Raw genomic sequence first — 25,093 nt, 5'->3', positions numbered from 1 at the left:
AAACAGGTTTAACGTCATTTTCTTCAACCACCTCTCTGGCCTTGTATGTCCCAACCCTCACGTCCAGTTCTCTGCCCCAGATATAACCCATCACATCCATGTTTTCTTACCTGCAAGCCTTCTACGGATACGTGTTCCTTCTACCTGGGAAATTCTCTCCCTTTCCCATTCATGTTAAGTCTTAGCTTAGGTGTCACCTCTTCTAGGAAGTCTCCTCCACGCCCTTCCTCCTCACAAAACATGCCAGGTGCTCCTTCCTTCTCTGATTCTTGTACCCCTGGTCATCCCTATGGGACACTGTTCTCTAGCGGTCACTGCCCCCTCCCTAAACCCCATCCCCACCAGACTCCAAATTCCCCAAGGGAAGCACTGGGCACCCAGTAGGCACCCATCAAATGAGTTTGTTCCATAAGCAAAACTCATACATGTGTCACACTTCACTCTTAGGGGCGGTGAGCTGGAAGAATAAACTTCTAGTTTCTATTAAAAGTATGCTAAGGAAAATTGCAGGTCCCCTGCCTGCATCAGATTTCTTCAAGGCAAGGAGGAAGGCAACTTCCTTATCATTAGCATCATCCTACAATTAGATTATCCTTGTAGTCAAAGAGCTTATACCAGTTTTTGTCATCTCTTGCTATTGCAAGTTCTATTTAGAGTGTCCCACGAGACGGCTTGGTTATATAACATGAGCCAACAGGGCTAAAAATAAGGTTCTGTAAAACACTCATTAAAAAAAAAAACACCCCTATTTCAAATGCTGTCACATTTTGAGTTTCCTTCAGATGTAAACAAGCAGCACTACATGATTAAGGCCACTTATATAAAGGAGTTTCAATTCTCCAGAACTGCTGGGATTGAAGCACCGCCCGGGAAAGAGGCGCCCTGGCAGGTTCCAGCTCTTCCACGAGCCTGCTGGCTGCCCTAGTTCATTTCGTCCACACCTGCTGAGACTCACTTTCTCTCTGAAAACTGTCCCCCTAACCCCAGCCACCTACCTCTTCCCTTTGGATATCCTTCAAAGGTAAACCTGATTAGGAATGGGCACCAAGAGGCAGAAGCTTCTCAGAAATTCAGGAAGAAGTGCATATTGGGGCCTAGGCATCCCTTGCTGTGCATTTAACAATTGTTAGATATTGTATTAAGCCATTTACGCTGATTATCATTTATTTAACCCTCTTGATCACCCTGTGAGGTTGCTGTTATCATCTCCATTTTACTCCAGAGGAAATGGAATCTTGGGTTACGTATCTTGCCTAAGGTGACACAGCATATACCAGGAGTATATACGCCCCTGGAGGAACGGTCCTTAACTATCATTAAAAAAAAAAAAAAAAAAATCCATCCGTTTTAAGTGCACACTTCGATGACTTCTGGCAGTGTATACAGTCATATGACCTCATGTAACTGCCAACACAATCAAGATATAAACAACTTTATCACCCTAAGAGGTTTCCTTGTGCCCTGTGCAACTGACGCCTTCCCCCATCTCCAATGCTAGGCAAATATGGACCTGCTTTCTACCACTGTAGCTTTGCATTTTCCAGAATTTCATGAAATGGGAAAAATAATCATATTTGTAGGTAGTCTTTTTAATTCTTTCACTTAACAAAATTTTTAAGATCCATTCAGGTTATTGTGTATATTCATAGTTTATTCTTTCTATTGCTGAGTAGTATTCCGTAATATGAACATACCACCATTGATTTATCCACTTAACAATTAATGGATATTTGGGTTGTTTCCAGTTTGGAGTTGCTACAAATAACGCTACTGGAAACGACCAAGTACAAATCTTGGGGTGGGTGTATGTTCTCACTTCTCTTGGACAAAAACATGGAAGTAGATTTTGGGATCCTAAGTACATGCTTAACTTTAGAAGACCTAACCATACTGTTTTCCAAACTGATGGTACCATTTTCCCTTCCCATCAGTAATATATGGGAGTTCCACTTGCTCCACATTGTCACCAATACTTGGTATGCTTAGTTTTTCTAATTTTAGCCATTCTAGTAGGTTTCTAGTAACATGCCATGGTGGTTTTCATTTGCATTTCTCTAATAACTACTGATGTTGAATATCTTTTTATGTGCTTCTTGGCCATTCATATGTCTTTTTTTGTGTGAAGTAACTGATCATATCTTCTGCCCACTGTTTTAATTGGGTAATCTTTTTATTGTTGAGTTGTAAGAGATCTTTATACAGTCTGGATATAAGCCTTTTGTCTGATGTATGATTTGTAAGTATTCTCTCCCAGCCTGTGGCTTGCCTTTCATTTTCTTAAGCGCTTGATTATCATCTTAAACTGCTCTTAAGAGCTCAGTGTAATAAATGTGACCAGTACAACACATGTGCTCAAATCCTGAAGGGGACAATATAAAAACCTGCTGTCTTCCCACTATAAAAACAGAGGTGAAAATTAATGCTAGATTCCAAAGAAACAATTATAGAAAGACTTCTTTGAGACAACTGGAGAAACATGAATATGGACAGGCTATGACATGATTTACTGTTAGTTTTGTTAGATATGATAATGGTATGGTGATTATACACATTTTAAAATATTCTTAGAAGTTAGGGATGCACAGTGAAATATCTATGGGCAAAACGACAAGATGTCTAGACTTCTTTAAAATCTTGCAGAAAATACAGTAGGAGTACAAATGAAACAAAACTGGCAAAATGTTGGTAATTGTTAAAGCTGGGCTTATGGGTATATGGCAGTTTATTATACTGTTCTTTCTACTTGTGTATATATTTGAAAATTTCAACAGCAAGAAAGTTTAAAAAGTAGCACTTTATGTGCATTAATCATCATGCCATGTTTACAAATTCAGTATGAAATCTGAAGATGCCCAATTTTCATGCTTTTCAAAGACTCTGTGACTCATCAGTTCTGAAATAAAGGGGGAAAACGATACTTCTAAAAAGGAGCTTTTAAGGCCACAGTGTCCTTGGCAGCCACAAGCCCTGGAAGTCGCAGAGCCACATCGGCACACATAGCAAGGTCATTACACACCTGCAAGAGGGACATTTTGGAAATCCTGGTTTCAGGATTCAATGAGCACAAATATTGCTCTCAAAGAAATACTTTCAGGTAACCAATCAGATTTTGTTTCTAGACAGGGCTAACACAACCCTCCTCTTGAAGATGGTCAACAGTGAGTATAGAAGATGCCCCCGACACATCTTCCAAAAGAAAAAAATAAATCCCTCTGAGTGAGTGGATGTGATTGAGGTGATCTCAGTCACTGCATAATGGAAAGGGCTTCCTTAGGTTGGATCAACCTTGCTCTCTCCAAGGACATCTAATTACGTTTTCTGTTGAGTCTATCTGCATGAAGTTCTAAAGCCAATGCTGCCAAAACAGAAAGCCTGGACTTCTACAGATCAGCCAGGGTTGATGCCACCTGGAGTGCCACCACTGTAAAGTTGGAAGGACCTTTAAGAAACATCGCATCCAGTAGTTCTTGAACTTAGATGGGCAAGAAACAGGATGCTCCAGAGATCCTGACTAGGTCAGCAACTATCTTCTCCTGACCTCTACAGGAATTTCCAAATCCACACCTAGGTTTCACAACTACTGGCTCAATTTAAGCACCTCTTAACAGAGAGGATAAGGAGAACTAATTGAAGTGGCTCGCCCAGAGTCACGTGGCAGGTGAGTGGCAGAGCCAGGCCTAGACACGAAATCTGGACTTTGTAAATCTAGCTGTTCCACTGGATGAGGCTTATCATTGAAGAGGAGAGAGGTGTCAATGAACTGTCCCCAGCACTGGCCTCAAAACTGCCACAAGTGACCAGTGAAGGAAATGGCCAAGATATATTAAAAAAATCAATTTTAAATATTTTTAAAGAAGTGGAGGGTAAAATGAAAACACATCCAAAGTAACAGCTGAAGAATCTGCTGTGATGTGCACAACAGCTCCCCAGAGGTGAAAAGAGGCCTGGGCTCTGTCCCCTCCACCTAAGCCCCTGGTTGACCACTTTGCACTCTTACCTCTGCTGACTGGCAGCCTGGTGAAGGCAGACACCCCCCAGGGGGAACACCCTGCAGCCCTGTGAACCTGCCCAACTTTGCAGCCAAGGACACTTATGATTCCTGATATTGCATTTTAAAGGAAAATGCCCCTTGGGCTTGTGTTTAAGTACTGCTTTTTGGGGGAAAAAAAATCACTTAAATGGAGCCTTCAACATAGCTTCAGGCCAAACAGAAAAGCTAACGCCTCAAATGAGTAAGTTAGACACATCATAGAACATATGACCACTTTCAAATCTGACCTTAAATTTACTTCCATTACGTTTATGACATCTGCATTATTAAATCCAGAGCTGAGCCTGGAATTTACCTCTGCACTGTTTCTGTTTTTTTTTTTTTTTGGGTCTTACTTTTGGGCTCTTCATCCCATTATGTTTCGCACAAGGTGGCTCCCGGCAGGTTGTGACATATATATGGGAGGTGATCTGCCAAAAAGCTCTGATGAGAAATTGAGCTGAAAAGTAGGCCTCCCAGGAGGCTGTAGCAGGTGTCAGAAAAGTAGGCCGTAGATGTTTGACAGAAGAGGAGCTTCCGCCAACCCCCAGAACCCCACAGGCGTAAATGTCTCCAGAGAGCTGTTAAGCAAACCAAGGAGCCCCAAACAGAAAAGTGCCCCTCCTGAACGGTTTGCCTTTTCTCAGCAAAATGTGCAGAATTGCATACAGATGAGTGGAAGGAGACAGTGGTGGGGGAAATCCATCCAGACCATGGACAGCATGTTTCATTATGTGAATAATGGCAGGTAGCTCTTAAGAGACTAAACAGCCAAGGCTGATGTGCAGTCTGCAGTCACTCAAGCCCTGCCTCACCCTACCTCTTGTCCAAAAAAAAAAAAAAAAAAAAATTCCAGAGATTTCTTACAAATTCTTTAGTCTGAAATCAATTTCACAAGTATGGCATGGGAAAAAAAAAAATCTACTGGACTGAGCATCAAAATACCTACGTGCTAGGGTTAGCTCGGTCGCTAACTGGCTGTGTGACTTTGGCTAAATCTCTCAGCTTCTCTGACAAATAGTTTCCTAACATACAAAACAAGGAGGCTGACTGAGATGAACTCTTACAGTTTTAATACCGTATCCAGCTTCTTCTCTTTCTTTCCTGGTAAATAAATATGGACATACAATTTATATTATTTCAAGTTAGAGTTAAAAATAAACCCGTGGTAAAAGCTACACTCTCATTTTGTCTGAAAATGGGTAACTGGGGTCCCATAACTTGCACCAGTACTTCCAGGGATCACGTTTAAGATGCAAGTCACAGCCTTCCTGCTGCTTCTGGAATTTCCCTTGAAATTAAAGATATGGGTGGTACCTCCTCGGACTCCTTTAAATGGGTAGAAAAATGCCACAAGCAGATTCATCAGGACAGCCAGGTTGAATGAAATGCTGCTCCAGAAAGACATGTTGCGGGCACACCAGTACAGAACGGGCTGGGCTGTGGAAACAAGGACAGAGCCCCGTGAGGTTCAAGACTGCAAGCCAGAGCGCTGGGGAGCCACACGGCCCTCCCGCTCCGCCCCGACAAGTCCACTCTTGTTCCCAGTTTTTACCACAACAGTAAAAACGATCGTTTGTTTTGAAGGTGACTCATAGGCTCAGAACGACACCAGATTGGGTTTGTTTCTGTTTGGAGTACTTACTGGAACAAAAGATGCATTGGGGGATAAGGAGGAGAAGAAAGGGGAAAAGTTGGAGCACCTAAAAACCCTGCAAGCCCCTGTCAACACCATCAGTTATGGAATCTTGGGGGTTATGGAGGGTTCATGCACCACGTCCTCAGTTCCCCCTGGGGCGCTGGGACTGGATGAGATGCCTAAGGAGACCCGAAAATTCAATGAGACTTTGAGAAGTGGGGGGCGCTTGGGGGACACAGCATTCAGAGTTGGCCCAGCTGGGCCCCAGGCTAGGAACAACATTACCTCTTCCACACTCTCCCCTTGCTCGAAATTCTTCACCAGCTCACTGGTGACTGAAAGCCAGATAATGATCCCTTTCCCAACACCAGGTCATCTGCCATTTTCCTGAAGTCTGGTGATCACTCTTGGGGGCGGGGGCAGAGGAACCAGAAGCGGGAGTTCTGCCTGGACGGTCAGAAGCGGGGCTCCCATTTCCAAAGGCTACGGTAGAGAAAGGATGCGGCACCAAAGCCCTCACAGAGGGCGAGAGACCCTTTAGGCAGTGCTGCCATCTTAATCCGTTGTTACCGACAGGTGATACCACACTGGCTGCATCTCAGCATTAGGAGAACAAGCCGGTGACCACATTGTGTGCACTGGTGCTTCCTTTTCCTCTGAACTCTTCAGTGGTGCCTTACGCTCAGGACGATGCTCAAAAACAGATATGGCAGGAATCATTTCCATCTCCATGCCACAGGCAAAGTTTCCAAAAGACAGTCTCATTCAACATGATGCTCCTCCAAAGAGAAGAGAAGTGTGGAGTATGTGAAAATGGATCTCTAGAGTGTTATGTCTCTTTCCCAATGAAGTCATCATTTAACTTTAGGACAGCAGCCAGTGACAAATCCAGTGACTCTCGAACGATGCCTATAGCAGTAGCCAAGCCTTTGGAAACTTCTATCCAAAATAAAGTTATGGCAGAATTACACAGAGCCCTGGATAATTTAATAACTGTTCCTCTCATGTTTGTACTTGGTAACAGGCCATGTTTCCAAACTGTAGAGTTTTAGAGCTATAAGCATCATCTAGTTTAAAAGATCTCATTTTATAGATGAGGGAAACTGAGGCCCAGCAGAGGACGAAAGGCATGGAGATCTCATTCCCCAGCTCAGAGACCCGCTGGGCTCAGTGACAGGGACAAAGTTAAGCGGCTCACGTCACCATTCAATGGAGGAGCTGACCAGGAATCAGTCCCACCTATAGTTAATGAATGACTTTTTCATAAGTTAATTGCCAAAGCAAATTTAAGATGAGAAATCACCCGCTCTGGAGACAATGGCTATTGGTGTTTCTTCTGGGACTGAAGCCCATTTCTGATCTGAATATGAAAACTCCAGAGAGCACAGAAGAGACACATGGCAAGGATGGCAAAGGGCTGAAAACTGTTGAAGCTGAGTGATGGTTTCGCGGGAATTTACAAAATCCGCCTCACATCAGTGTATGTGTAACAGGCTCTTGAGAAGTTAAAAGACAAAAAGGCAGGAGATGGCAGGGCTCAGTGATGGGTAAGCCAGAATTCTCTTCAGAGGAGCTCTCAATACTAAGTGTGAGAGTAGCTGCTGTATGATGGTCTTCAACTATGGCAGACAGTTCACAAATCTTACTTTTATAAGGCTAACATTGTACTTAAATTGTGGTGTCATTCTGAATATGAACAAACATTCCGTCCTTCAAGTCAATTGGGTATCTACGCAGGTGCAAGAAGACAGGGTACCATGACCCCAGATGGGCAGGGCGATTTAAATAACTGCACCTGGGGCATCTCCTGGTAACCCTCTTCCCTAGTTTGTTTGTTTGTTTGCTTTTAAGGAACTGGGGCTTGCTTGAGGACTTGGACTCCATGTGCATATAGCAAGAGAATTTCCCACTCTACTCTGATGAGTGTCATAACCATGAGGGTAAACTCCACGTAATACCACATAACAAAGTGTCAGCATATGCAACTCTGCCTCAATTTCCTTTCACTATCTTCTAGTTTTCTTAGCCCAGAGTTTTCTCGTCACTGGGGCCAGGATCTTCAGGAGAAGATGTCAGAGAGGCACAGTGGACAGAGGATGTGAATGCACAGAATGGGTGTGTGTGTGTGTGTGTGTGTGTGTGTGTGTGTGTGTGTGTGTTTTCAGGAGAGCAGGGAAGAGGGTTTCAAGAGAGCACAGGACCTGAGTATCTTAATACTTGCAGAAGAAAAGATGAAGCAATCCGAGTCTCAGACACACCTTACTGTGTACCTGAGCCCTAGCTACAGATTCTCCAAAGCACAGATGATTCTCTGTGATACTTTCAGGAAAAGGAAGAGGAGCTTCAGGAATAAGCCAGAGAAATCTTTTCTGCAGATTTATTAGAAGAGAAGTAAGCTACATAGAGAGGAAAATATATTTCATTTTAATTGCACTTCTGAGTACATTTCTCCCCTTCCTAAATATGCAAATCATGTTTAATTCAGTTATTACTTTCAATTTTTCTCTTACCAGCAGAAAGCTATGAAGCCAATTAAAATCTCTCAGTTGACAGCCATAGCTGTGTTTAAGCTTCACTGAAACAAAAACTGTTTTTGAAACAAAGACATACTAAGTAAGAGAAGGTATTAGCTACAATGCAACATAAATCTTGGAATGATGAGATGGCCACTCTGCGATCAATCAAACAATCAGGTAGTCCTAATTCCCCACTTTATAGGTGAGGGCCTAGAAGAAGTTAAGTCATCTGCCCAGAGCCACAGACTCAGGGGGTGGCGGAAGGAGCATGGAATTCAGATCTCCCACCTCTTGGGGCTGAGGTCTTCCTATTATGCCAGGCTGATGACATCTCAGGGATGACAAGGTATCTCACCTCATCATAAAAGGTGAAAAACCTTCCTTTCAGTTCATAAGCCCCACTGGAGAGCCTATTTTGTATACCAATTTGATAACACAATTCTGAGAGAATGAATATATCTGACCAGTCTTAGTACTTAGTAGACCCATACATTGGTAAGGGTGAAATCACCATTTTAATAACTATTTTGGAGGTTTGGATACACGAATTCAGGATCATCCCCTAAAGTTGGAATTATGGACTATTTCAGTGAAGAGCAAAATCAACAAATAAGAGGAAGTTCCCTTCTATTTAACGGAAGAGCTGAAAACACAAGAGTACACAACGGATGGGGTCTATGTCCACCTTTCTGGGTATCTTTTTTATCCTACTGCCCAAGCATGGTGCTGTGTAGACATTCAACACTACTCACGACGCTTGAGCTGGAGGAGCTCAGATCAAGCCCGCAGTGGCTACGAGGACACACAGACAGTGGGGCAACTTGTCCCCTAGGTCTTCTGAGGGCCACACCAAGGAGGACACGCACGCTGTTCTGCTAAAGGTGGTCCAGACACCAAGCATGGGGCTGGGTGAGGAATGGGTTGGCTCAGCAAAACATACGATAATGCTTTAAGGTGCCGGACGATGAGGTGCCCCTTAGAGATCAGGGAGAATGGAGTGGGGGTGAGGTGAGAACAGCGTCTCCTGGCCAGCCTGCTTGCACAAGCCCCTCTGACACCAACCGAATCTGGGGAGGCAGGGAGCAAAGCAGTGCAGTGGAAGCAGTAAAGGAGGCTGGTCTGTGCCGGTCCAGGCTGGCACGGGCGGAAGAGGACAAAAGCGTCCAGAAACTGACCTCTAGCCCAGCTTCCCCTCACCGCAGCAGGAGCCCCAGTGATCACAACTGCAGCTGGAATCCAGGGTTTCAAATAAAAATCCTGGCTCCTGACTAACAGACAGGAATAAAGCACCATCCTCTCTAAGCTGGTCCTAACAGTTGGTGCCTAGCATACTGGCGGTACTGCAGGATCACGTTAAAACCCTAATGAAAACCGGGCGCGGAGAAGCCCTCCAGGACGGCCCTATGAAAGTATTTTAGATGAGTCATTGCAGCCCGCCTGGCTGGGCTCCGCCACGGGACTCGCTGGTGACCAATGACGCATCTCAAGCGGTAAATGATTCCACTGCCTATAAAATGACACTAGGGTCTAAAATCCGAGCTACCCCATAAAAGGGGGAAGACCGGCATCTTCCGAGCAGGTGGGCTAGTAAATCAGCATTCAAGTGGGCTGAATCTCCTGCTCAAACATACCACCCTGTGAGCGCCAGGCCCGCCTGTTCTCCGCTCCTTTTATTTTCTACATCAAGATACCAAGAAAGGGCACACCAGGTTCTCCCTGGAGCTCTGCAAGCGGATCAGATCAAAGGCGGCAGGAAGCAAGCCCTGTCAGGGGAGGCGCCTCCCTGAGGCTGGGGCACACTTCTCAGCTCCAAAGGTGCCCAGTCTTCTTGGTGCCCAGAGGGGGACAGAATCCTAAATCGCACCAGCTCCGCTCCTACTTGGGGGTCCACGCACCCACCATCAAGCCCTGCTGTGTGAGACCCCAGAACCACGTGTCTCTGTAGCTTCTGGAGGCGTTGCTGACCTACCTCGCAGCTTCTTTTGCCAATTCATCTCATTGAAGAGGTCCTCGGACCGCAGGAAGAAATCATTGATCTTGCTGCCTTGCTCATCCCTCTCTGTAGTGTAGTATATTCGGAGCTTTGACTCCTTGGTGAGGAATTCACATATACTGGGCACGGGGAAAACAATCTGTTCCATGGTTCGGTCTAATCTGACAATCTAGGGGGAAAAAATGGATGAGGTTCAATAGTCATCATCTTCAAAAACCAACACAAAACTAAGGATCTTTGCACTGGCCACGGGCTCGGTATTGAAGATCAAGCACAACACAGACTTGATCCAGAGTCTTCTATGATCTTGTAGCCCCCAGACTGGGCTGTATCTCTTAGATCTATAAGAAAACAGTTTTGGTAAGGATTAAAGTATTTTTCTAACTTCAGACCCATTATTTTGACTAGTGACTAAGTTTTACCCGGAACAACTTAAAGTGTGTTTTGTGTACATATTCAGATGAGGCTCTGGGCTGTGGATATCCAGTAGAACTTTCTGTAATGATGGAATGGTTCTGTATCTGTGTGCCTGCCCCGTCCAAAAGGAGAGTCACTAGTCACATGTGGCCATTGAGAACCAGCACGTGTGGCTAGTACAACCGAGGAACTGAGTTTCATATTTAATTTTAATGTAAATAGCCAAACATGGCCAGTGGCGATCCTACTGAACAGTGCAGCGCTAGGCTGTGGTGCAAATCTCGCCTAACAGCCTTTCTCAGATTGCAAAGTTGCGTTATTTTTCCTAGATAGGAACTCTACAAGGGGATCACTGGTTTATGCAGTTGCAGTGACCTCCTACCTCTGACTTGTCATGGCATCTAACATGTGCGATGCATGAACCAATATGCCCATTTAACACTGGTAGAGTAGAACTCACTGTTCTTTAAACTAGCTTTGTTGGGTCCCGGGGTCGACACCTCACAGATTTTCCCCGGGCCCTTCCTAGATGGGCTCAGTCCCCAGAGAGAGTTGTCTGGTCGAGATTGTTCAAAATTTTCAGCACTACATTGTCATGGTCCTGGGGGGCAGAGTTTTCCAAAGGGGTACGGGCTGCAGCGTCACAGGGGCATGGCCTCCCTTTACCCTTCCTCCCCAGAGGCTGGACAAGTCAGGTGAGGCCCAGGGCCCACGCCCTCTACAAGAAGATCTGGTTCTCTCTCTCCCAACACTGTTCCCAACGCAGTAAGAGAGGTGACTCAGGTCAAGCTGCAGTGGGAAACTCTCAGAAGCGAGACAGGTTCCCACAGCCCTGCCTCCATAAATTCTGGGAGACGTCATCTTGAGACCAACGGCTTCCAAAGTGAGTTGGAGGTCAGGTTATGGAAGCTTCCTTATCATACTAATCATGGTTCATAAGCCAACTTCATTTAACTGGAATTGTAGTGCGGGGGTTGGTAACACGGGTGCACACACAGTCTGAAGTCACCCACTGTCCAGCGCCGCCCTGCTTCACACCGTCAAGTGGGCTCTGGATCAGCCCCACCTTACACGGCAGGAACATGATCTCAGAAGTGTGTCTGGGCTCAGGAGGCAACGGAGGAGGACACAGGAGGCTCCCTGGCAAGAACTGATTCCAGACTCCAGGGCGACCCGGCCCGAGTGACCAGAGTGAAGGCACGAGGGTCTGCAAGAGCCCCAGGGAGTGACAGCGCCCTCCGCCTTGCATAGGTAATTCCCTGGGAGGCTGGAAGGTACGGGCAGCTGCCCAGGAACAGGATTTAAGAGCTCGGGACACCCTGCCTGGCCACTTCTCTCTAGCCTTTAAGATTGATCCGTGCCTCTTTATTTCAGTAAACTTACAGTTGGGAATCAGAACTCAGCCCTTCTGCCACCTCTAACAGGGTAGATGACCTTGTTCACACCTCTTAATCTGATCAAGTGTCAGTCTGCTCCCCGGCGAGCCAAGGAGCTCGAGATGATCTCCAAGGCTCCTTCTCCTCTGACATTCCACACCACAAACACCTGAAGCTCATCTTCTAAGGGCGCCAGAGGACAAACTTCCGGTCATTAACAATAAATCAAGAATATGTGCTTACACACACTGTCATGATCAACTAATCAGTGAAATGATACATTTTATTAGGACAGCCCAGAGACCCGAGATAGCGGGTGAGAATATACTCTTAAAAGACTCCATCCTGAACATTTCACACGGCCCAAAGGAGTCTGTGAGTCCTTCAAAATCTTTGCCCCGACGCTGATACTGAATCTGTGCATTTCCTCATTAGCCAAACAAGACAGACACACCATCGCTTACTGCCCACAGCCTGCACCCATAGGTCTGTGCTCTCCCGACCGCCAGGAGACAAGGCAGGTAACATAAAAAGCACCCATAGGCTCGGGGGTCAGCGCCAGACTTGGGTGAAAATTCCAGCCCTGACAGTGATAACTGGACAGATGACACAACCTCTCTGAGTCCTATTTCAGATTTTTCCCATCTGCGAAATGGAGAGGATTCTGTTCCTTGTGTGTGTTTTCTCTAAGGCAGGTCTGGTCGTATCACTCCTCGGTGTACAACTCTCCCATGATTCTGCACTGCCCTGAGGGTCAAGCCCAGACTTCTTCTGAGGACGGCGGACACGGTCCTGCAGGATCTGGGCCCGCCTGTCTTTCCTCTCTGATCGTGGGCTGCTCTCCCTCTAGCTCCCTACATCCTACCCCCTCACCTTCACCTCCCACCTCAGGGCCTCCCCGTGTCTGCAAAGCTCTTGCCTCCCGGCTCTGCCTGTTCATTCCCATCCTTCTGAAGGTCTGTGCTTAGATACCGTTCTTCAGAACAGGCCTCTCGGACCACCACAGTCCACAGCAGGTCCCTCCGGGGGACCGTCTCGTGATGCCCTGTTTGTCCTCACGGCCCTGTCAGAATGCACGGCGCGTCTCCTTGTGTGGACTCGCCTGCCTTCTCGCCAGGCCTTACGTGGGCCTCGGGACCGGCTTGGCCATCACCGGCTGTTAGCACTGAGCGCAGGCCCTGGTGCAGTGTAGCTTCCCACGACCTGTTTACCGCTCCGACCAAGGACTGCGTGCCAGCCCCAGCCAAGGGCACCCGCACCGGAGGCCCTCGGCGCAGGCCCGGGCCCCGAGTTTGCCCTGCCTTTACCTCTATCTGGGCCGTGTGCTTGGCGTAAAACTCCAGAGCTTCGTCTCCCTCCACTTGGCCACCAGGTTTCAGCATGGTCTGAAGTTCTTTGTTGTGCCGAGCCAACTAGAACACAAGTACAGAAAACGGGGGAGTCATGTCTCTCTGCACAGGAACACACAGCTCCTTCCCAGCTCTGGGTAGAGAAGACGTACAGTAACCAACAGCAAGCTGGAGGGCGAAGGGGGCGAGGGCGCCCCTCCTCCCCATCAAGGGGCGCGCTGCACGGCAGCTATTCCGGGCGCTGGCAGAGCAGCGTGGAAAGCGCGTGCCCACTCGAGGTCCCGCTTTGCCCTGATTCCTTTAGCCAGGCAGGAGGGAGATGGGGTTTTCCATCCAGCCCCACGGAGCCGGCATTCGGAATGTCCCGAGACCTCTCAGGGGCTAAATGCCAGGAACGGAGGAGATAAGGGGCAGGGATCTATCGACCTCCGGCCCAATCCCATTATTGTTTTCTACCAAACTCCTCTACCTAAGAGAGGTGAAAGGGACAGGAAGTGCCAGCCTGCAGCAGAGTTCCCGGCTGCCCACACACATCAGCCTCCAGAAAGAGGAAGTGTCTGCAAAAGCCCAGCCTCTTGGGAAGAGAGTTACGAAACAGGGCATTTTGGTGCCAGGGTAGGAAGTATTACTACATCCCCCAAAATGCAAACAAAAAGAAGTCATCATGACAAGTTCCCAAAGATTTCCAAGTGCGATCAGCCAGGCAGCTGAGGTTTATTTCTTTAGATGGTTAAGACAGACTCGCCAATATTTATGAAAAGACTAAAACTCCTCCTTTCAACTGTCTTGAGACACAGCCATGAACTATCCGAGTGTCACTGCTCAGCGCGGACGCTTTTAAGAAACATGGGGTTTCCAAGGACATGACCCTACGGTGATGGGCAATGGAAGCATCCTGGACCTCGGCACACTTGGTCAGGTGGCTGGCAGTACCCGTTACCACGAACCCAAACAAGCTCAGGCGAAAACCGTAAAGGAAAAGTAAGTTTAAGGGCACACAGCATGGAGTCCTGTCCAGCAGGTGGGCGTGGGGAGGGGTGGCACCTGATGAGCTAAGATGTAGATGTTGTGTCCCACGTTCCTGGGGGAAGCAGCTCCGTCCTCGCCATTCTCTCCATCCTCGAATTCCACTTCGCCTTGCATGTAGGCTTTCTTGATCACTTCCACCTGCAAGAAGGGCCAGGGAACAGAGTTCCTGCTTCAACGAAGACCCACGTAGGACTGGCAATGACAGCACGCATACTATCAGCCTCCCCTCCTGGGGCAAGACACTGCCATCAGCCTCAGTACGCTCGGCCGGCAGGCGTGGACACAGCCTCAGAATTCTTCTCAATATGATCGCAGGCAGTCACCACCAATCAGCCTTCAATGAAACGAGAGGGGAACCCATTCGCTCTCGCGAGGCCAAGAGACATTCTGTGGCTGGTCCATGCCCTTCTACTTTAGAACGGGACAATGGCTAAAAAAAAACACAAAAAGCCTCCAAACAATGATATGATACAAACCAAGGCTAGAAGCCACGCTTTCCCTTTCTCTCCATTTCATTCTGCCAACTCTCCCCGTCCCCTACCTTTGCCATTTCAGGAAAAACTAAAAAGGAAAGCATTTGCCTTTAGGAATAGTTGATGAAACTATTTTCTGACTCCAAATGTTTCCCTGTCTCCCACAGCCTACTCCATGTGAAGAAAATACCACTAACAGGCGACATCGACCAGCACTTTCTATGTGCCAAGCACTGTGCTTAGTATCTTCATTTTTTTCAGAAACTTTAATGCTCATAAACATTTTATGAGATGTCAGAGATTCCTCCTGATTATGGATGAGGAAGCAGACCCAGAGAGGAAGGAGGCGTGCTGAAATTCACACGGCTAGTGAGCTGAGCTTTGACCCTGACTGTCTCATGCCGAGAGCACGCTTCCCAGAGCGTTTCGGTGCCGGCCTTCCTGCTCCCAGACACTGGCCTCAGCTCCCCAGGAACAGGGCTGGCTCTGCCCATTCCTCAGTCCCTCCCTGGTGTCCAGCACAATGCCCTGGACAAAGCAGGGCCCCGCCAATATTTATCAAATGAACCTATCATTCAAGATTTAATCATTCAACGATTAAGAACACAATGCTTTCCACCCTTAAGTTGTGCTAAAAATTAATCATTTTCTTTGATGACTCCGAAGCCATTTCCGCCTCCTGCATCGCCTCGAGGCCATTACTCTGAATTATTTCTCATTATCCAGGACCAAGCACGGCAGAGGGCCGCACATTTCTGTACTGACGTCAGGTCAGGCCCTAGAAATAATTTTGGAGACAAGACCCTCGGTCTCTGAGCTTGTCTTCCCTTCGCTTCTCTAAAACCAAACTGAACAGACAACGTGTTGCACGGGACGTGGGAGCCTGAACGCACACACATACGCGTGCACAGACAAATGTGCACACGTGTTCCGCACACGTGAGCGTCTTGGCTATGCGCATGCTCAGAACCGTGTTTGCGCCGGGAAGCCTTTGACTCTTCCCCGAGATTTGGGAATGAAGCTAATCAACCACAAGGGGGCGACCCGGGAGTCAGTGGCACCTAGAGCCCGGGGTGCTGCCAGGTCCCCCACCCAAGATGGGGCGTGCTCTGGATTGGTGGGAACTGGAGCGGGGTCTCTGCTAAGTCATTCCGTCCCTACTCAGGAGCGACAGATCCCAGCCTCCCCCAACCCCAGTTACATAAGCCATTACGTAAACTCGGAGAGGACTTCCATCTCAGGCTGAGAACTCACTCCTGACCTCAGAGATCAAAGAGCTGGGCTCGCTGTGAACTTTATTTAAAGGAACACATAAAGGGACTTCAGCCTGGCCCCAAGTGCACACTGGGTCACCGGGGGGCAGGAAAGTTTTAGTGCCCTCATTTAGGTCTGTCAGTTACACTTCATCTGCGTGGGAAAAAGTCCAAATAGAGAGTTCCGTCCTCAGCTCGGCTCAGCGTCTCTGAGAGCTGCTGTCTCACAGTTTGCAGCACAGACTCCCAGCCTGGAAGTCACAGCCAATTGTGAATATCACCCCCCAAATATAAACAAGATTGTGTTTTCCTTTTTAAAAAACCCAAAACATCAGCACCCCGCAAAACACCCTTCTGTTGCCCAGACTATGGGCACCGAGAAGAGATGTGAATTCTTGAGCCCTGGAAGGAGACGCGGCACAAAGCGGCAGTGAATGAGTAAGAGGAGGCCGTGCGTTCGCGAAGGGTTTACTGTGTGTGCGGGTACCGTGTGCAGGGCCCCGTGGGAATCATCTGTCTTGTCTCCAAAGCAACCCTCTGGACCAGCTGATACCATCATCTCCCTTATAGGGAAGAGGGAAGCGCAGCTCAGAGAGTTCAAGGGCCTCCCAAGGCGACCCAGAAAAGGGCAGAGCGACGGACGTGAATTCCAGTCCGCCGGGCTCCCAGACCTGTCCCGGTGCCGCCTCCCCCAAGGGAAACAGGCCAGGGAGGCTTCCATGCGTGTTTGTGCTGAAGGCAGAGGACACTTCCTCCACGTAGGGCTCACTTCCCTGCCCTAGGCAGGGGCCCGAATCAAACGTTCTCTCCGCACTTCTGATCGTTGGCATCGTAAAGAAAGCTCGAGGAGGCAGATGCCCTGCTCTGCCACAAGTGCAGCTCTGATGCTAGGCAGTGCCACGGCCACAGGCTCAGCCGTCCGACTCACCAGTTCCTTGGGCCTCATATTATAGAGTATCCTCTCGGCATTTTCACTGTCGTGCCTGCTCTCCATGATGGCCAGGAGCAACTTGGATGCGTTGTTCTAATTGGAGACACAAAGGGAGGAAGAAATGAAGAGGAGCGTCTGGGGGCAGCTGGCCTGAACCATGGGTGACCAGCTGCCGCGTCCTGGCTAAACAGACACTCTGCCCCACGGCAGGGCATGGGTCAAGAGCATCACCAGACTGAGAATGTGCCACTTGATGCCCCAAAAACATGCCGCAGAAACTGCCTGGGGTCAAGGAGGCACCTCCTGGTTTGGGCACAGCTGCCCCCTTATGTCACTTGGTCCAAGCCCTAGCGGACATTTAAACATGGGTTCTGTGGGTACACTGGGACCCTCATCATGACAGTGGCCAGGAAGCACCTGATACCTAGACCCACGACGCCTCCGGGGGGTGGGGAGTGGTTACAAACACTGTGATTCAGCCTTGCAGGTCAGAGAAGGCAGGCAATTCAGGTAATTCCCGCCCCGTCCTACGACAGTGCTCTCAGCTCTCACGAGCCCTACTATCATCATGAGATACAGCGACGCCAGTTAACAGAAGTGACCCAAGGGAGCACCATTGTCATGCCAAACCATCATTTCCCGTTACGTTCAAAGTTTTCATGTGCCCGCACCCTGTACTTCTTGACTTGAGCTCATGTTAGGCCCCGGGCCTATGTTCATCCATATGTTGCTTCACGTATAGGACTCGAAAGTTGTTGTTTCGGTGAGAGGGGGCAGTATTTTTTTTTCTCCCCAAGCACAGATCACAGCAGTTCCATCGGGTTGTTGTGCTGTCAAAAGGTGGCTTTTCACAGAGCAGAAATTTCTATAATAACCTTCAGGTTACCAGATGAGTGGTTGAAAAAGCCACTGAAATGCTGATTAGGAATGCATGAAATTCTCAGTTTATTTCAGGCTCTCATCATATATGTTCTGATAAATGGTAGCCAGGGATGTGAGCTTGAATGATGTTCAAGTCCCTTCTACAGCACGATTTGTCAAAGGAGTTAAAAACAGCCCCCCCACCCCCCCAAAAAAATCCACTTAAACCATACACCCAAACCATCTATTAGTTTGGACACTCATTTTGAAATACTAAAATAAAATAAAAATAACTGTGCAATTCCTGTGGGCTTCTATGTTACCACCTTCCCTAATGACCTTTCTGTCCTCCGGCACCACTGAGGCCATAAATACAGATTGGCTTTTCAGCTAAACCCTGTAGGTCCAGGCTCTCCTGTGACAGTGATAAAGTGCCCAGTGCTGCAAACAGGGGCAAGATGGGAGGGCAGATCTCAACCTGCCCCAACATGGAACAGGTGAAAAGGAAGTGTGCTCAGTAAGGCTAACATTTCGAAATATACTTTAGACACCAGGATGGAGCTGCAAGTCTGATTCTCAGAATTGAAACTTTGGACTCAGAGAATCTTTGGAAGCCCTAAGATAAGTGAGGGGCTTTTTGTTCATTTGTTTTTACTTTTTTAATATTTTTTAAAATTAATTTTCTTGGTACACTCAAGAAATCAACATCAGGAGTAGTGGATCAGCTTCTCAAACAGCCCAGAGGCTGGCTTGTAAACCCAGCAGCTTAATCACCTTGAAGTCACTGCTTCAAGGTGCTTAAGCTTGGTCACCCCATAAAACTATTTTGGTATCAGAGGGAGTCAGCATGTCAAGGGTGCTTCTACATCAGTCATCTGTCATCCACTGTTTGTACACGATGCAAAGAAACTCATCAGAGGCCCAGAGGCACGATTATGGACAGTTTAACTCTCCTTATTTTAACCCAACATTTATGAACCACCCTTCTGCTAAAATCAACCACAGAACAGAAAAAGGTGTTCCCGGATAATATAAAAGGTCAACTTTTTTTTGGTCCTAGATAGTTTTTAGCTGTACTATTCTTCAACCGGCCCTTTCTCCTCAATGGGGGAAAGATGAGAGACCACAGAGGGAATGGAGTTTCCATTCTTTCTCCGTCTGCGGCTTTCAGAATCAAGGCTGCTAGTTCTTGGATGCTGTTCGAATTTCTTTCTCAGCTTTGAGTGATGATTTCTCATTCCATGTGACCTGTGAGTTGAAAAGCTGGTATCCTATCTTGGGACGGGAAAGGAAAGACTGAAGTTCTGCCTTTTACTCAGAACTTGCAACGTGGATCATTCATTTACTTTAAAAGAACTGTCTTTAGTAGTTAGTTTCAAGGCAGTGACCACGTCGCGTGCACAGGCAATACACAAAAGGGTTTCCAGATGCTACTGTCTTTTGCTTTCAATTCCTACTTGCCTTCAGTTCTAATACAAGGTCCATCCTCTTCTTTCCCAGAGGGTTGATGTCATTGAGGATGAGGGCTGTGATGATGTCGATGCCATTGGATTCATGGGTGGCTATGCAGTTCTGAGGAAAGAGACACATGCAGACATTACACAAACGCTGGTCGTAGATCAGACGTCACAGGCCGACAGGCTCAACTACAATTTCAGCACAATGCTTGCCAGTCCCAGTAATGTCTCTAGGGGAGAGCAGCAAATTTTCCGTGAGAAAGTGGTAAAAATAAAAGACAGATGAAAGTCTCTAGTTTCAGAATTAACAGTAAACAGTAGGAAAGTCCCCATGCACTGTAACTGATAAATTGGCCGCGTCTAATCCAAACAGTGCGGTGGGCTTTTGTTCTTAAGGGAAAATATGGTGTGTGACTGATTCTGGGTCCTGAGCGCTGTTTTCCCCTTTAGAAGTGTGTTGCATTCTCTCTACATCACTCGGTTTTCGTACTGCACACTTTTGCTTAAGGCTTAAGTTTGGAAAGCAAGTTTTAATTCACGTAATATCAGAATTAATCACCTTCCCCCAGGTAAGATCCCCATTTGCAGCAGAATTCACCCCAGTGTGCTCCTTTTAACAGGCCTCTGTTTGGCAGAAAAGCTATCTTGAGGTTATAAAGAAATTCACTTAGATAAAGGCTCTCCCCCAAAGCATGTTGTAATTTTTTTGTTCCTTTTCACTTTACCTCAAACTACCCCATTGGTCCCATCAGGAAGCCTGGAGATGAAAGTGGATCTAACAAAATGCTAGCTTCGTAGTCACGGACAACTAAGATGAGATTTTTTAATATACAGCAAGTGGTCCCTCTTGTAAGCCGTTCTTCTCTTCTGAGTGAAGGTTCTGGCCTTGCTTCCCAAGTAACACAGCATGTCATACCTTTCCTGGCCACTGGGTTTATAATGGGCCATTGAAGCACTGGCCTACCCCCTCCAGCCAGGATACAGCTATAATTTGAGCTCAAAGTCATACTCATTCTAGCATCAGTGCAAAACCACACGAAATCTGCAAGACGTCATGGATAAGCAATGACTCTACTCAAGAAACTATTGGGTTCCACTCCAAAAATATACTTCTCGAGAAGCATTAAGTCAAGACTAACAGAGTCCTTCTCTCCTCTGAACGTCTGTGGTGTTAAAGTCTCAATCATACGTTTTCTCATATTATTTTCAAGTTGTCTCATAATACAGCAAGGTTTTTCTCTCTAGTTAGGTTTAAACCTCCTTCCATGAAGTAGCCCCTTTTTGAGTCTTTCCTAATATTTGAAATAGAGCCCAGTCTCCTGGTCACATTCATTCGACTCCAACTTTAATATGTATCCCTAGTCTGGAACATTATAAAGCTCGGTTGCTCCTTCCTCACTGCTGGGAAAAGGCCTCCAGTTCTACTGAATCCCTAGGTCCCTAGGTAGATGCTGTATGACTTCTGAACTCGTCCTTGTCAACAACGTTTCAAAAGGATAAACTTTTGTTTCCACCCCCAAATGCAAATGGGTTTACCTGGTTCTCATGGCAAGGTCCTTGACAGTACTCGGTCAGACTTTCCAGGGTTTGGTTGATGAGGGCCACATTCTTTTCGTTGATATAGAGTCCGAGAAGACCAAGACCCCCCGTGGTACTTCCACAAATACAGTCCAGAAACTGCAGCGTCTCACATACCAAATTGTAGTTGGTCTTGTTATTTTGGCAACGAAGGAAGTTCTGCAGTTGGGCAGTCCCCAGGTTGGGGGAACAAAGGCAAAGAGAAGAGGGAAAAGGTCACTCATTCTGCCCTTTTGATGGTATGTAATTGGTTGGGGCCTGGGATCGAGCAGCAATTACGCAGAGAGATGCAGTGTTGGGTAGAAGAGAAGAGTCAGTCAGCCCCCATGACGGTCAACCGTGGACACGGTCTATGGCAATGGCTGCAAACACTGTGGCCTGTTCTCCAAGGTGCTTTTGTATGGGATGCAGGGGAGGAGAGCTCCTCTCTGACAACCCAGTTCAGACTCCAGTAGCCTTTTTTAAGTTCTCATTTCTTTCTTTTCCGCCCTAGCCCACCTCCCCACCCATCACATGTTAAGTTCAGAGTCTTCTGACGCTTCCAAGGACAGTAGTTAATGTTTAAAACATGATGCTGTGGTCTGGATGCTGAATGCCCAGAACCTAACACTGAGGATAGTGCATCACAGAATAAAGTGTTACAGGCTGGGCTTAAGCCCACTGCCATGCTGGGAACCTGGCTTATCTTGTTTGGCCACTTCCGTTATTAAAGGAAGGAACAAAAGCGAGTAAATGTGTGTGTGCTTGTGCGCACGTGCCCGAGTATGGACCCTCCAGGTAAACTTGCAGTGCTAACAAGAGACATAACAGCAGGTAATTTCTCAACAAAGTCAAGCAAGCCACATTCAACCACCTCATAACACAGAGTCTATTCTGAGGCAGAGGAGTTGTTTTCGTCATAGACTCCAGTAATCTCTTCTTAAAAAGAAGGGAAGATTAACCACAGATATTCTTTTGGGCATAGTTATAAAAGTTACACATGTTTACTGTAGAAAATTGTATCTTTTTAAAGTAAAAAGGTATAATCAAAAGATAAAACGAATGTTAACTTTTGACCTGGTAATTCCACTTCTATCACTATTCACAAAGTACGTACTGGATGTTTGCTACAGCACTGTTTGAGAGAGAGGAGAACTGGAAACAAGCTAAACGCCCATCAGTTGGGAAGTAAACAAATGATAGTGTATCAACATCATTTAATATCACAAGCTGGAAACACTGAGGTAGGTCCATACGTGCCAATATGGAAAGATCTCTAGGACATACTGTTAAGTTAAAAAAACAAAAAGGCAAATAGCAGATTAATATGTATCCAATGCTTCCATCCAAATATACAGAAAAAGGTCAGGAAGGATACAGTCCAAACCAACAGTAGTTCTCTCTGGGTAGAGAAGTGGGAATGGGTAGAGGGACTGTTTTTTTAAACCAAACACTTATTTTCATTTAAACCTTCATAGAATATATTCATGTACTCCTTGTGTAATTAAAACATCCATAAATGCCCAGATTAAAAGCTGGTAATCAAGTTTATGCTCGACTCATCCTCAAAATAACCCCCCCCCTCACCCCCACCCCAAGTTAACCTTAGGCCCTTCTGCTCGAGCCTTCCTGACTAGTCTAGAAATTGCACAGTCACTCAGGTCCAGGTGGGAGGTGGAGGAAGGACAGGTGATTTGAGACCACGTGGGCTTTCGTAAGGTGACTATTTTTCTAAGGGTCACAGGAAGCCAGAGGAGGGTTCTGCAGCCATTTCTTGCTCCAGCCCCTCAGGGAAGATGCGACCTGTTCGAGGGCCTGGCTGAACCCCTCAGCATGCAGTGGTGGAGTGAAGGAGTATTCAGGAAGAGGGCAGGAGACGGCCAGGCTAACCTAGGCTCAAATTCACAGCATGGCTCTCGAGGCCCCTTTGCCTCTCCAACTCCTGTGCCATCATTCCTGCCATGTCCTGCCCCTCCCCACCTCTGCTCAGTGATGTGGCCACTCCCACCATGCCCCTCCCTGTTCACGGACATCATCTGTCCCGCCGTGCTCCTCTGTCTGGCAGCAATGGCCTTCTTCCTTCTCTTTAAGCACCCTTCATTCTCTCATCTCCGGGGCTTCAGCCCCACTACTCCCTCTGCCTGTCACTCCCCGCCTCCCTGTCTCCACCCTGATTAACTCCTCTTCCTTCAGGATGGCGTCTCAAGTCACTTCTTTCAGGAAGCCCTCCATCCTGACTCCAGTGAGACTGAAGCACCAGCACTGGTGACCGACAACCAGCACAGGGACTGGCTCGTGCCATGGGCTTCATAAACACTGGCTGAAGTAGCTGAATTAAGTTGGATGAAGGAAAGGGGACTTGGGAAGTCATCAAGGCCGACCTGTGACATGTTTCAGACTCCCCAGGAAGGATGGTGGGCTGCCCTTTCTTGAAAGCCTCTCCCATTTCTCATGGTCTTTGCAGAGTGTCTAGCCAGAAGCTCTCCTTCCTAACTCAGTTCCATTTTCTCTTGTTCTCTACAAAAACAGAGGCATGCCACTCGCTAAAGGCCCATGGGAACTCTTTCTATGCTCAAGGAATAGAATTCACCCATAGCACATACCACCCAGCCAACCTGGTCCAGACTAGAAAAGTCCTGTTCTTTTTGTGGTCTTCCTTGGAGGATCAGGGACCAAGTCAAGATGGGTAGTTGAAGGAAATCAAAGACTTCAAGTCTGTGCTTAAACAGACTTCAGTGGAGAGAGAGTAGGACCTGTATTCCTTAACCCAGGTGAAAGGCAAAGCCAACCTCTCAGGGGAAGGTTCAAAAGCACACGGAAAATGGTTCAAAAACAGTCCTTCCCATCAAATTTCTCGCTACTGTGAACAAAGCTTGCTTAAGGCAGCAACTGCCCATTCAGCAAAGTCAAACTCAGTGGCTTTATCGCTACTGAACATTTACCAACAGGAAAGTTAAGGTTCTAAATATGACAAGAAACTCTGGGCAATTTCAAAGGGCCAGATTCCTTCTCTCTCTGGGCTTATCTGCACTTCCTTATACCAGGGAGCTGATAATTCTCTCCTCGTGAGAATGTCTTCTCCCTCGGATCCACGAAGAAACCCTGACCCAGAGATCCACCATCGGTTCCAGAAAACTGCCAAGAGGGTGGCATACAGAGTAGTTGAATCCCACTTAAAGCCATCATTTTGAGAACTGGATTCCTACAAATATGATCGTATCAGAGCAATTTTATTACTACCTCAGTGTGCCTGGCTTAGTGCGAGTCTGTAAAGGTGAGTGCAGCCTTCCTCCTTGTGAACCCCTGGTCCAGATCACGGGCTTTCCAGCCACTCCCTGCAAAACCCTGGAGGACCCCAGGAATGCCCCAGCTCTCAGGGCTCCTGCAGGTGAGGGAGGAAAGGAAAGTTCTAGCACTCTGTCGTTTCTACTCTGAACAAAGCAGCTTTGTTCTCATCTCCCTTACCATGTACATTTCTGCCTAAGATGTTCGAACGGAGGATTCTGCAGCCCCAAACAGTTAAAACCGTTGGCGTTATAGAACCTTCAAAGGTTAAGTTGCTAAGTTTTAAAAATATGTATATTGAAATATACTGTACACTCCCTCTCCCTCTGATACCACTGTTTCTGGCAGAGTGGCGTATTAGAGAATGTTGTTTTGGAAGGACTCATTAAACGGGGCTTCTGCCCATGGGGTTCTTAGGGAATTAGTTCAAAGCAGAGTTTTGCAAAGAGCTAAGGCACAAAACAAAAACTGTGAAGACTTCCCCATAAGAAGGGGTGAATTCGTACAATGGGAGGCTCCCTCTGCTTTCCCAGTGGAGGCTGGGTGTGCTGTGAAGATGGCAGGTCAAGGGGGCGGGCGGGAGGTAGAACAGGTCCATGAAACCAGAGCCATGTCCAGGAACCAAGCACATCAGGACCGGCCCTCTGACGTTCATGGATGGACTCTACTCAAGGTAGCCTTGTGTTCTGTTGGCTCAGAACTCAGCAGACATCAGCTCCTCTGGGAAGCCTTCCTGGACCCAGTTTACTGTGCTGGTTCTCCTGCTCTGAACCCACAAAACCCCTAAGATGACACGACTGTAGCACTTATCACACTGCACGGCAGTTTCCCGCTTGCCGAGTGGCTCCTGTCCTAGATGCGCAGCTCTGTGAGGAGAAGGGGGGGAGGTCTCCATCACCCCCAGGGCAGGGCGCAGAGCCGGGTACT

At 47.3% G+C, this 25,093-nt stretch overlaps 1 protein-coding gene across 6 annotated transcripts in view; it reads right to left on the bottom strand.

Annotated features, from left to right (window-relative positions):
- Positions 1-25,093, bottom strand: part of ITPR1 (inositol 1,4,5-trisphosphate receptor type 1) — a 320,647-nt gene that overhangs the window by 42,928 nt on the left and 252,626 nt on the right. For all 6 annotated transcript variants that reach the window (XM_082412032.1, XM_082412033.1, XM_082412035.1 and 3 more), the window contains 7 exons: positions 20,861-21,061; positions 19,329-19,439; positions 17,004-17,099; positions 14,365-14,487; positions 13,279-13,383; positions 10,155-10,347; positions 5,348-5,470 (listed from right to left, as the gene is read on the bottom strand). In XM_082412032.1, the coding sequence (XP_082268158.1) occupies positions 5,348-5,470; positions 10,155-10,347; positions 13,279-13,383; positions 14,365-14,487; positions 17,004-17,099; positions 19,329-19,439; positions 20,861-21,061 (952 nt within the window). The remainder of the gene's footprint in view (positions 1-5,347; positions 5,471-10,154; positions 10,348-13,278; positions 13,384-14,364; positions 14,488-17,003; positions 17,100-19,328; positions 19,440-20,860; positions 21,062-25,093) is intronic.

Source organism: Balaenoptera physalus, assembly GCF_965194825.1.
Source record: "Balaenoptera physalus genome assembly, chromosome: 11".
Taxonomy (NCBI): domain Eukaryota; kingdom Metazoa; phylum Chordata; class Mammalia; order Artiodactyla; family Balaenopteridae; genus Balaenoptera; species Balaenoptera physalus.
The sequence above is the reverse complement of the archived record's forward strand: the minus strand, read 5'-3'. Positions and strand labels throughout refer to the sequence as shown.